Source organism: Urtica dioica, chromosome 11 (genome assembly GCF_054948205.1).
Source record: "Urtica dioica subsp. dioica isolate 48M chromosome 11, U.dioica_male_clone48M_v1_H2, whole genome shotgun sequence".
Taxonomy (NCBI): domain Eukaryota; kingdom Viridiplantae; phylum Streptophyta; class Magnoliopsida; order Rosales; family Urticaceae; genus Urtica; species Urtica dioica.
This window is the reverse complement of record NC_142766.1, coordinates 17,967,082-17,980,160: the sequence shown is the minus strand read 5'-3', so window position 1 is coordinate 17,980,160 and position 13,079 is coordinate 17,967,082. Positions and strand designations below refer to the sequence as shown.

The following is a 13,079-nucleotide window of genomic DNA, read 5'->3' as shown; positions in this document are numbered from 1 at the left end:
TTAGCTAAATACTCAGAACAAAACTCAACCGACTCTTCTGTTATGTAATTTTCAACTATGCTCCCTTCCGGCCTATTGTAGTTCTTCACGTAGCTTTTCAACACTTTCATATAACGTTCGATTGGATACATCCACCGTAAAAACACGGGCCCTCCTAATTTCACTTCACGTACCAAGTGGACGGTTAAGTGGATCATTATGTCGAAAAACGAAGGTGGAAAGATCTTTTCGAGCAAGCACAGAGTTTTCACCAATTCTGACTGCATTAAATCCAATCGAGTTGGATCGATGACCTTCGAGCAAATCGAGTTAAAGAATACACATATCTTTGATATTGCAAACCTCACATCTTTTGGCACAATTCCTCGTAAAGCAAGAGGCAACATTTGTTGTAGCAGCACATGACAGTCGTGCGTCTTCATTCCAGTAAGTCTCAAATCTTTCAAAGACACGAACCTCTTATAGTTTGACGAATGACCTTCGGGGACTTTAATAGAAGCAAACCAGTTACACAATTTCTTTTTCTCCTTTCGATCTAGAGTGTACTTTGCCGGTGGTAATTTTGTTTTTTTCCCACCCCCCTCCTCGGGATGCAAAATGCTTCTTATATTCATCTCTTTGAGATCCAATCGAGATTGTATTCCGTCTTTCGATTTATTTGGATCATCAAGAAGTGTACCAATAAGCGATTCGCAAACATTTTTCTCGATGTGCATAACATCCAGACAATGTCGGACGTAGTGTGTCTTCCAATAAGGAAGGTCGTAGAAAATCGATTTCTTCTTCCAAGGATTCTCTTTGAACGATTCTTTAGTACTAGCACTCCGCTTTCTTTTCCCAAGCACTTCATTGACGTTTTTAACCATCTCATAGACATCTTCACCAGACAAAATTCTAGGAGGGGGTCGTTCTTCTGAATTTCCATCAAACGCTTGTTTCAATCTTCTATACGAGTGATCTCTTGGTAAGAATCTTCTATGACCCAGAAAAACAGTTTTCTTACCATGCTTCAAACGGATGGAAGATGTGTCTTTCATGCAAATCGGACAACCAATCGAGCATTTCACAGAGTATCCTGACAAGTTTCCATAGGCCGGAAAATCGTTAATAGTCCACATTAACATTGCCCTTAAGTTGAACGAATCTCCACGGTAAGCGTCTTTGACTTCCATCCCTTTCTCCCATAACATCTTCAAATCATCGACCAACGGTGCCAAATAGACATCAATATCATTTCCTGGTTGATTCGGTCCTGAAATCAAAAGCGTTAACATCAAGAACTTTCTCTTCATACATAGCTTTGGAGGGAGATTGTAGTTCACAAGTATAACCGGCCAAACACTGTATTTACTGCTCATCATGCTGAACGGGTTCATTCCATCAGAAGCTAGACCAAGGCGCAAATTTCGAGTATCAACACTGAAATCCTTATACTCTAAATCGAATGATTTCCACTGTGCAGCATCAGCAGGATGTCTCAACATACCATCATCGATACGCTTTTCGGAGTGCCAAACCATGTTCTTCGCGTGTTTGACACTATTAAACATTCGACGAAAGCGCGGCATTGGAGGAATGTACCATAACGACTGAAATATATTTAACGAAAATCAGTAATAAATAATGAATATGAGCTACATGTATTTCCTAATCAAGTGATGAAAATGTACGTACCTTAACTGGAACTCCTTTAACCCCGTTACATGGAATTTTACCCTTCTTCCACCGTGACTCTTTGCACGTCGGACATTCATCTAGATCTTCATACTCGTGTCTATATAAAACACAATCATTTGGGCACGCATGGAATTTCTCGTACTTCATGCCTAATGTACCCAAAGTCTTCCTTGCTTCATACATACTTAAAGGTACTTTATTGTCTTTCGGAAATGCTTCTTTCAGTGTTTCCAACAATAGAGTAAAACTAGTGTTAGTCCAACCCCCCGACGCCTTCAAATGAAATAATGTAACTAAAAATGACAACTTCGAATAGCTTGTACACCCTTCATATAATGGTGTCTCCGCATCATTCATCATGGACTCAAACAATTCCGGTCGCTCAACAAAATCGTCCTCCAAATCATTCATCATGCCGCACATATCATCAATATCATCTTCAACATCATCCTCATTTGCCGTAGAACGAAAAACCTCACCATGGTAGAACCATCTTTGATACGAGGTCATTATTCCATATGCAAACAAATGGGTCCGAACGACATCAATCGAAAAATGTCTATGATTTCCACATTTAATACAAGGACAACGAATAGATTTCAAATCTACCATGTTCTCTCTAGCAAAATCACAAAACTCATCTACACCTTTCCGATATATCTCATTCAATCTATTCTCCCACATCCACTTCCTCATATTCATAGAAAAACCCTAATTATACAAAAAATTACCAATTCTAATTAGTATAAACTATCAAGAGAACAACAATTAGAAGAAGTTAAAGAAGAACTTACAAGATTTGAATGTGTAGATGAGACTAGTAAACGAGGACGCTCTAGAATGAGTAGAAAAGGTACTGGAAATATTTTTTCGAGTGAGGTTATGAGAGAGTTCAAAGTGAAAAAGACCAGAAATGAGAATTTATATCACCAGTCTCGTGTCACTCGCCGCGGCGAACTTTCTACTTCGCCGCGGCGAGACATTCTACAACGCTTACCAGAAGCGTTGTAGAATGTCCTCGCCGCGGCAAAAATATGCGTTCGCCGCGGCGACATATCACGCCGCGGCGAGGTACAAATCCCGCCGCGGCAGGAGTCCTGCGCCGCGGCGGGAACAGGTCGTCGCCGCGGCGAAAAACTTACCGAGAGCACCATGTTCCAGACATATACTCTCGCCGCGGCATCATACAATTCCCGCCGCGGCGAATGTATTCCTCGCCGCGGCGGGAATTAGCCTTCGCCGCGGCGAGGCTTCTACAACGCTTACTTAAGCGTTGTAGAAAGGTCTCGCCGCGGCGGACATTGTATACTGCCGCGGCGAGGACATCTAGGGTTACCTCGCCGCGGCGATGACACATTTTCGCCGCGGCGAGACGTTTCTGGGTAACTCTCGCCGCAGCGAGAATTTGGTTTCGCCGCGGCGAGGCTCCTACAACGCTTATTCTAAGCGTTGTAGAATCATCTCGCCGCGGCGAGAAATACACTTCGCCGCGGCGAGCTCCTACAACGCTTAGAATAAGCGTTGTAGGAGCGTTAAAAAATCTGAAATTTTCAAATTTTTTTAACTACCCGCGCCCATTCATATCTATACTTAGCGTTTTTTTTTCCTCTCATTTCTTCTCATCTCCACTACTATCTCTCTCGTCCTTCTCTCTCTCCGCCCGTCCCTCTCTCTCTCCGCCACTCTCTTGCCGCCCGTCCCTCTCTCTCTCCGCCACGCTCTCTCTCTCGGCCCCTCTCTCTCTCTTCGTCCCTCACTTCGCTGAACTACCGCGCCCTCCCGCGCGTTCTCTCCGACCCTCAACTCCCTCTCCTCGCCGTGCGCCGCGCCCACGCCGCCCTCTCTCACCTCGCCGTACGCCCACGCCGCCCTCCCTCGCCGCGCGCCCTCACCTTGCTCGTGCCCACCCTCGCCGCGCGCCCTCACCTCGCCTCACCACCTTCTCTTCGCCGCCCTTTTGCTCGTCCAACTCCGGGTAATGTTTTTGAACATTTTTACATGAACTTATTTAGTGTGAATTCGATATTGATTTGAAATTAGGAGATATTGTATTGGATTTGAGTTTATTGAATTGAAGTTTGATATTGATTTGATTTGAGAAATATATTTGATAGTAGATTGAATTGGGATTGAAATTGTGTTTTTGTTTAGAATCGGATTGGATTTGAGTTTATATTGTGATTAGAGTTGAGTTTATATTTGATTTTTGTTACATTTGAGTTGAAATTTTGATAACATTTGAGTTGAAAATTGAAATTATGATTTGAATTTTGTTTATTAGATTCAATGTCGTCCACTACTACTACTTCTAGCGGTAGTGGTAAAAGAAAAATTAGAAGACAACTAGCGCTTAACTCCGATGAACAAGGAAAACGAAGAAACACTCTTATGGGTCGGGTTAATAAGGCTAAAACACTTGGTAAAAAAATCCCGGTACAATTTGATGATAAAGGGCAACCAATCGGTAAAGAGGGTGATGAGTTGTCGAGTTACTTTGGCGTGTTAGCAAGAGAACACGTTCCACTTTCGATGCGTGATTGGAGATGTAAAGACAACGCCCAAATTAAAGAACGGATTTGGAACGAAATGCAAGAAGGATTTACGATTCCTATCGAACAAAAACACGATTGCCTTATGAGAGTCGGAGAAGCCGCAAGGTTATTTCGTCATGAGATATACAACGATCTACTCAAAGACATAATCAACGAACCAATCGCCTTAAAGAGACCGGCTTGTATTTTGAAATACTATACAAGTATCACCGAAGAAGATTAGATAGCATTTGTTGAGTATAGACGAACCGAAATGTTCAAACAAACATCGGAACATGGGAAATCAAATATCGGAAAAAGTGTGTACAAATCTCGAACGGGCCGAAATGGATATCAAAAGCTTGATCAAGAAAAGGTTAGATTCATTTTTTTCTTTTAGTTATTTCAAATGTTGCAATTATTTTTTAATTTATTATATAATTACTTCTTACTAGCATGACGAAACGGGGGAATGGCCTACGAAAGAGGAACTTTGGATTGACTCGCGAATGAAAGACGTAGATAACTACAAGGATGAGAAAGACAAATTGATGGGAGACAAAATCGTAAGTTCTTTACCTTTGTTATAACAATTAACCTTGTAATTTTATTTTCAAATAATTTTATGTGTAGAAAACGTTATCACAACAAGCATCGCAAGGGACATGGTTGCCGGAATCGGGAAAGAGTGTTTTGCAAGAAGCTTTGGGAACGTCGCGAGTTTGCGGTCAATCCAAACACACGTCGCGTTTTAAGTACTTTGTTCCTCCAACGCCCAACGAAGAAGTAATGAAGATGCGTCGGGAAATGAGCGAGTTAAAGTCTTTGGTGATGAAGGCATTCGGTGGAAATGGTAGCATTAATGTCGAGTCGCTTAGTGTCGAGCAAGTGAAAGAGAATCTCAACGCGAAGGTTGTTGATGATAAAGAGATGGCAAATGTTGAAGAACACGTCAATGAAGCGGTCTCTTTAGGTATGTTCAATTTTTTTTTTATCTATTTATTAAAGATAAATGTTTTGGTATTAAGTTATTGATAAAATTCTTGATTCGCTTAGAACACGACGATGTTGACGATCGTCCGAAGATCGATCCTATCATTGTTGATGATCGTCCGAAGATCGATCCTATTGTTGTGGAAAAACCAAATAGTGTCCGTGCTAGTTGCTCTTTGAATCCAACCACGCCGGTGACACCGAGTTCGGATGAAAGCGTCGAGTGTCTTCTTTTCATTGATGACACCGAGTTCGGAGGCACAATTCATGTTGCAAATGGGCGAGCGTACATGAATGGAGGCGTAGTTCATTTCTCACCTTTGGAGGAAGGAAATTTACGCGTGGCCGTTTTGGGGGTTTTGATTAAAAAAGCAAAATTGCCAATTCCAACCGAAGAAGCTCAAACCGTTGAAGATGCTATAGGCGGGTTTGTCTCGTGGCCGAAGAGACTCATGGAAATGGACTCGGGAATAGAGAGTCGCGGTCCGGTTGTCAAACAACTCTCAAAGCTCGGTTTTGAGAGTGAAGCTAGCATCGATGATGCTAAGAAGATTCCGTACAAGGTGATTAATCCAAAGTATCGATTGCTCGCTCAACATGCCAACAAAGTAATGTTACCGGAAGGGGATGTGATTATGGTCAATGTTAGTCCAAGTCTCGCGGCTATCCCGATTCCGGTGTCATTTGAAGACATTTCCGATTTTTTGCAATACTTGGAAATTGGCGCGGGGAGCATAACGGTTTATATGGAGTAAGAGTTTTCTTTATATGCGTTTTTTAATATCAATATTCAATATTTAGTGTTTTGATCAACTAAATATTTGTTTGTCATAGCTATCTACGATCGAGGCTAGAAAAGGCGAAGAAGACTCGAAATTTTTGTTTTATAAATCCGAGCTTAAGTTCGTATATACAAAATGACGACGAGGAGGCTTATTTGTCAAAACGAGTCAAGGACGTTGGAAACGTGGTACGACATTGCAAATTTGGTGAACTAGTTTTGATGCCGTATAACAAAGGTGCGCATTGGATGCTCGTTGTCCTCGACCTTTGGAGAAATAGCGCTATGTTCTTTGACCCGTTGAGAAATAAAATCCCAACGGATTTAAATCGATTGATAAAAAGGTAATATTTTGATTTCTTAAATAATTTTTATTATAAACCGTTCTAGATGTTTTTTCTCTTATAATCTCCGTGTTATATAGGGTTCTTGTTGATTTCAAGCTCGAGCATCAAAACGCCAATAGTAACGGGCAATCAACGTACATCAAGGCTTGGGACGCTCCGAGACAAACGGGAAACACGGAATGCGGGTATTTTGTCATTTCTTATATGCGTGATATAGTCGTAGGAGGTGTAGGAAAATTAGAAAATAAGAAATCCTATACAAAAGAGGATTTAGAGAGAGTTAGGGAAGAATGGGTAACTTATGTACAAACATTTATTAACTGTGACGATTAGCTAGTTTTTTCGAAGATGTATATATTAGATTTTGAATGTTTTAAAGATGAGGATATTTGAGATGAATGTATATATTAGATATTTTTTGTATTGAAGATTATTTTCAGGTGCTAGTATCGTGTAAAAAACAAATTGTGGATTGAAAATAAATGATTCTCGCCGCGGCGAACTATACTTCTCGCCGCGGCGAGACAAGATACCGAGAGCAAGCAAATTAGATATCTTAGTCTCGCCGCGGCGAGATTTTTTCTTCGCCGCGGCGAGTTTTTAAAAAAAAATTCATCGCCTTCCTACAACGCTTTATATCCGTTGTAGAATCATCTCGCCGCGGCAAAGATTTGACTTCGCCGCGGCGAATTTATCGCCGCGGCGAAGTATATTTTTCGCCGCGGCGACGTGCTTCTACAACGGATTGAATATCCGTTGTAGAATGTTCTCGCCGCGGCTCGGAACGTACCTCGCCGCGGCAAATAACTCGCCGCGGCGACGTATAATTCTAGCCGCGGCGAGGTCCTTCTACAACGGAAAATCAATCCATTGTAGAAGCACGTCGCCGCGGCGAAAAATATACGTCGCCGCGGCGACATGTGTGAAAATATTTTAAAATTACACAATGGAATTAGATCGTTGTAGAAGCTTCTACAACGCTTAAGATTCCGTTGTAGAAGCGTAGTTTCTACAACGGATAATTAAGCGTTGTAGAAAGCTGTTGGATTCTACAACGGATTTTTAAGCGTTGTAGAAGCTTCTACAACGCAGGATTCTACAACGCTTAAGAAGCGTTGTAGAATCATTCTACAACGTTTTTTAAGCGTTGTAGAATCCTATTTTTGTAGTAGTGTTACTTAACTTAGTTGACGGACTTTCCTCCAATTATGAAAGTATAATTTTCAATTGCACACTGTCATTTATAATACATATCTATATCTATAAAAATAAAATAAAAAATAAAAAAAGCCAAGAACAACCACATTTTAATTGGAAATTTTTGGAGCGAAAAAAAAAAACGAAAAGCCAAAACTCAAAAACTGGTTCGTTTTGGACTTATTTATGGGTAGGGAAATTATCCTTTATTTGCAATTATTGTTTTTATTTCAAAAACATATTTATTTACAATATTTTTTTGTTATTTATAATTTTATTTGACATTTTAATATTTATACCTTTACAAATTTAATTAATTTCTCCTTCTGTGTACACTCTGCCTTATAATAAGGATAAAATCTTTTATTAAACATTTAAAATACGAGGTATTTATAGAATTTGAGCTACCTTAAGATACATGTATAATTTCCCCGGTTTATTTTTTCGCCGACTAAAACAAAGCCTAATTGTTTCAAAGGTTTCTATATATACACAAGAATTGCCAATTGGGAACACAGAGTGAATCGTATAAATATACTGATTTAACCTATAGGGTTACTACAAGAAAAGCCAACGATGTCTGCTTCACTCGCTCCTTCTCCATCGCCGCTATCACATATATCCCATAGCCCTTCCCTCGCTACGGTGATTTCCGTGGTTTTCGCGGCTCTCTTAATTATCTTGTACTTCTATGCTATGCTTATGGATGATAAGGAACGAAACGACAGGCTTAAATACAATCACCGGTCAAAGAGTTGCGAGACCGACGACGTCATTCGCATCCTCGATCGCGTGGCTACGATTACGTTCGAGTACGAACCCGATGACGAGAACGGCATCGAGTACTGTTGCGCTATTTGCATGGAAAATTTCAAGGCCAAAGATGAGTGTGCGTTTTCTATCAAGTGCAACCACGTCTATCACAAGGCGTGCACTCGGGACAAACAATGCCCGCTCTGTCGCACTTCCATCAGATTTCCCCGCCTGCCTGTTTAAGCCTGATCACTGTAGATCCAAGGGAGAGGAAGTATAATTTTTTTTTTTTCCTTTCTTTTTATATTTTAGTTCTTTTGATATTTTATACGTGTTTTTATCATTAGTTCCTGCGATATTTACTTTTATTGAATTCTCTGATTCTCTTTTTTTTTTTTTTTATATTTAGATTTCCAGAAGTTTTTGTACAATATTATACATACACACATAAATGGTGACGTAGCTAAATAGCCAATTTAAAATTATGAATTTACTAAATAGTCAAAGTTTATCTTAATTGTGTGAAATAACCAAAATGTGCAGCAAGTTGGTTTCAAAAAAATTTTTGAACCCAAGATTAATTATTTTGAAAGTGAGAAATTACTTATAATAATAATCGTCAAAAAATTTAATCTTGATTGTCAAAAAAATTTTGAAAACGTAAATTTGACTACTTTGCTGAAAAGTTGAAACCTTAGCTATTTTGCTAATCAATAAGTTTCAAATAACTATTTTATACAATTTTTCCTTTCAAAATCCGATATATATGTGCAGGCGTGCAGCAACCCTTCAATCGAATAAAATTAAAAACAAATTACCATTGTTATTCGTGAAGTTTTGTTCAATAAATCTGATTTCAATAAGAAAATATATACTAGGCGATTCTAAATATTTGGATTTATAGTCAAGTTTTCACTAATGTTTCAGATATAGCCATGACGTGGACGTCTTAATGTGATTTAATCACGTGTTTAACATTTTTTTTAATAAAATATTCATAAAAAGCCAACAATTCACGTTTTTATGATTATAACATATATATTGCTTTTAGCTCTCTCTCTCTCTGTCTGATTGAATAAGTTATGAATTAAAAAATGTAATTAGTATTGTTAATATCTACATTGGGTGGCTATTTTTTTTGAAGACTTTATCGTTACTATGAAATTTATTGTACTACATACACACATGGTAATTAAAATCACTGGAAAGCAAAAAAAATTAAAAAATAATAATATGAGTCCTACTTTGAGATTGCAGATAAAGAACAAAAACTTGTTGATTAATGAGTAAATCGTGAATATATTTTTCAAATATATATATACACATTTAGAAACTATTATTAATCCATTTTGACGGTAAACAGTACCAAAAGTAATATCCTTTTACAATGAGACGTAATTAAGCATTATGATTTGCTTATCTTCATGCGTATTATTTATTATTTACCAAAATTAATCAGTTATAACTCTTATAAACATGTTAAATAGGCTACAAAATTTTGTTCTTTTCGAATGGAAAATATCAACGGTGTCCATTTGTTTAATCGAAATAAGCGATTGATACTCTTAATTTTTAGAAATATCAGACAAATCCCTTCAATTTTATATAAATACAAATGGGCTCTCCTAAACAATTAATAAAAAGATCATTGATTGTTTTTTCTTTTGTAATTTTTAATAAATAACTAGTAAACGTGGGTTACGAGACATATTTGTGGGTAAGTATTACATCAACGGGCTACATACCATTTTTGTTGGCCTAATTTACTTAAGGGTATAGTAGAAATTTAGCAAGCCGCTAATTTTACAATTGAACAAATATTGATCATGATTGCAAAATTTAATATTTTTTAAATGACTATTTTACTACGGTAACCTTTGATTTAAATCGATTCCAAAAGTATTTGATATTTGTGATTTCTTTTTTGGTCTATTAATAAAATATAAAATAATGAACACAATTTTAAATTTATAAGCGGGCACATCACATGTAAATGGGGCACATGTAAACAAAAAAGATCATTTCATGAGAGATATATACAAGAAATTTTTACCTAAATTTGGACGAAAGAGCAAATAATATGGGTAAAATAATATATAATATATATGCCCCCTAGTCACTCCGTGACCGTTATTTGATTTACTATTTGCTTGGTGTGTAGGTGAGGAAGGTCTATACTCTTCCGAGTTCCAACTCTTCGCCATTGTACTAATAGTGCTTCAACAACAACAAAAAGGCAACTATATATATATATATATATATATATATATTTATATATTTATGTCCCATTAATGGATGACATGAGCAGTCTTCATTCTCGAGCATTTTTTTCCTGTAAACTCAAAGCCTTAATATACATTTCACGAAGTTCATATTGCGAAGCTTCGTGGTACATAGTCAAGCAATTAAGCAACTAAAAATAAGGAAACGTCTACAATAATAAATCGGCCGTAATAAAAGACAATATATTGTAAATCCAAGATCGTTGACAATAGCATTTGTTATATATTTCCTAAACAGACATGTGTATTTCTGGAAACTAAAGAATATATACTATATAAACATCCTAGAGAGAGAGGGCACAGAATGAATTATTTTGATCTCTTAATTTACGTACAAACACAACTATGTCTTCTTCACTCGTCCCGGCTGTTTCACCGACATCACAGATGATACCCCTTTGGACCCATAAAACATTTGATATCATATTAATCTTTCTTATCATGGGCTTCTTGTTCGCTGCTTTAATAATTATTTGTGACCGCGCATTAACCGATCCGCCGGTTCAGGAGACAAGAAGCAACAACAACAACTACAACATCACCATTCGCGTCATCGATCGCGTGCACACCAATCGCGTGGCTTCGATCACGTTCGCGTACAAACCCCGGGAAGAGAACGGCATCGAGTCGTGCGCTATTTGCCTGGACAATTACAAGGTCGACGACGAGTGTAGGGCTTTTATCAAGTGTAAGCACGTCTATCATAAGACCTGCGTTGATTCGTGGCTGACAAAGGACAATCACTGTCCGCTCTGTCGCGGCTCTATCCATGGCGGTTCCGTCAGAATTCCGGCTGGTCTGGCTGTTTGAAGAACGAACCATATCTTGAAAACCGGAGCAAGCGTTTTTTTTTATATAAATTTATTGCTTGCTTGCATCATTTAGATCGCTAGTATATCATACCTGCCTGTAGTTCCATATCAACTTATTTGTCGTCGTGAAATACGCATAAATAAGATTGTTTCGTATTTACTTTTCCTCCGTTTCTAGTTTTGTCTTGATACATATTCAGAAGTTTGTATATATACTTTATGTTGGAAAAAAAGACAATAAAGCGGATTTATTATCCAATTAAATGGCTGATTCGGTTCCGATTTTTTTTACCAGTTAGTAATAGTATTAATACGTGGAATAGAGGATATGTGTCATTATTAAGTCGTTGTATTCTGATTAAAAATAAAATAAAAGTCGTTGATTTTCTTTCCAAAAATATTAGGAACTAGTTATACCCATACTAACTACTATTTATTTATTTATATATATATATATCTATATATACATATATATATATTATATATATATATATATATATATATATATAAATTCTTTGTAAATAACTATGTCAGAGAATTGTAGATCTACTTAGCATTTTTAAGGTCTTTAGCTACACTCTTTCTGATCTTAAAAAGGTCTTTAGCTACATTTCCTACTATTTACAACAATTCTTTACATTGGGTTGTTTCTTATATGTAGTCAAGTTGTTTGAACACTCAATGTTTTAGATTTGGTAGATCATGGTATGCTGTAAATCAAGACAATGTTTTGAATTTAGTAGTTCTTTAGCATTACTACCACATATTTCCAAATATTTTCAGGTATATCTAAATATTTTTAGTTAGTACACATATGAACATAATATTCACAGTTAATACTTGTCGAGCCTCGATTTTTCGAGCCAAAAAAAAAAAAAAAGAATCGACAAGCCCTTCCCACTAAAATGACTCACCCAGAACGACCAAAAGAGTCCGAAGGCCCAACTTCATGCAAGAGCAAAAGGGCGCAATTCGTCATCGTGGGTTGCAAAAAAGGGTGCAATAAGATGAAAAGCCTAAGAGCATAAAAAGGAGAGGCCGAAAGCCTGCTCCTTGCGTAGAACGCAACCAAGCCCAACGAAGGATCTTCCCACCCATAGAGCAAAACTTCCTGGCAGGAAGACAAAGCTCCTCGTCAAGAGCACTGGGCCGCTCGTCGGGTTCCCTTCTCGCCCGCTAGAATTCGTCATCGAAAGTGGGATTCCTCATCCAGAAGGATGCCATGCCTAGAAAGAGCATCCGCCCAAGGCATATTTCTACCACCCAATACTAAATTAATAACTCGCCCAAGGATGTCCCATCCCCAATCATTGGCCAATTACGATTAGAGCGCACAAAATAACCGTAGTCCCATCAACAGAATCTTAAGATACTATGAATAGCATCTCATTCACTCACTTTGAGGTAGCTCACTCTCAATCGAGAAAAAACTATGCCAAAATTTATACTCTTGATTTTTTTCCACTCAAACACATTTGAGACCAAAAAAAAAATATATCAAATCAAGGCTCCTCTCCTCACGCCACACTACTACTAATATTGAGCATCGGGGGAAATCCTCCGTACCTCGATAGTTCACGTTTTCTTTCTTCTCTTAGGGAACAACTGCGAAGAACTCACTTCCGGCTTGAAGTGACGCGATGAGCCACCACCACTCTCAGATTAATATCTTCTTAGAATCACTGATTAAGGAGACATTTCAGTTT

General features: G+C 37.9%; 1 protein-coding gene across 1 annotated transcript; it reads left to right on the top strand.

Annotated features, from left to right (window-relative positions):
- Positions 1-11,002: 11,002 nt before the first annotated feature.
- LOC149381908 (E3 ubiquitin-protein ligase RING1-like) lies at positions 11,003-11,371 on the top strand. Its single transcript, XM_089601441.1, has one exon. The coding sequence runs from the start codon at positions 11,003-11,005 to the stop codon at positions 11,369-11,371; it is 369 nt and encodes a 122-aa protein (XP_089457567.1).
- The last annotated feature ends 1,708 nt before the right edge of the window (positions 11,372-13,079 follow it).

Bases quoted from the DNA above. Each gene is read 5' to 3' on its own strand.
- LOC149381908 (XM_089601441.1), top strand. From the start codon at position 11,003: ATGGGCTTCTTGTTCGCTGCTTTAATAATTATTTGTGACCGCGCATTA.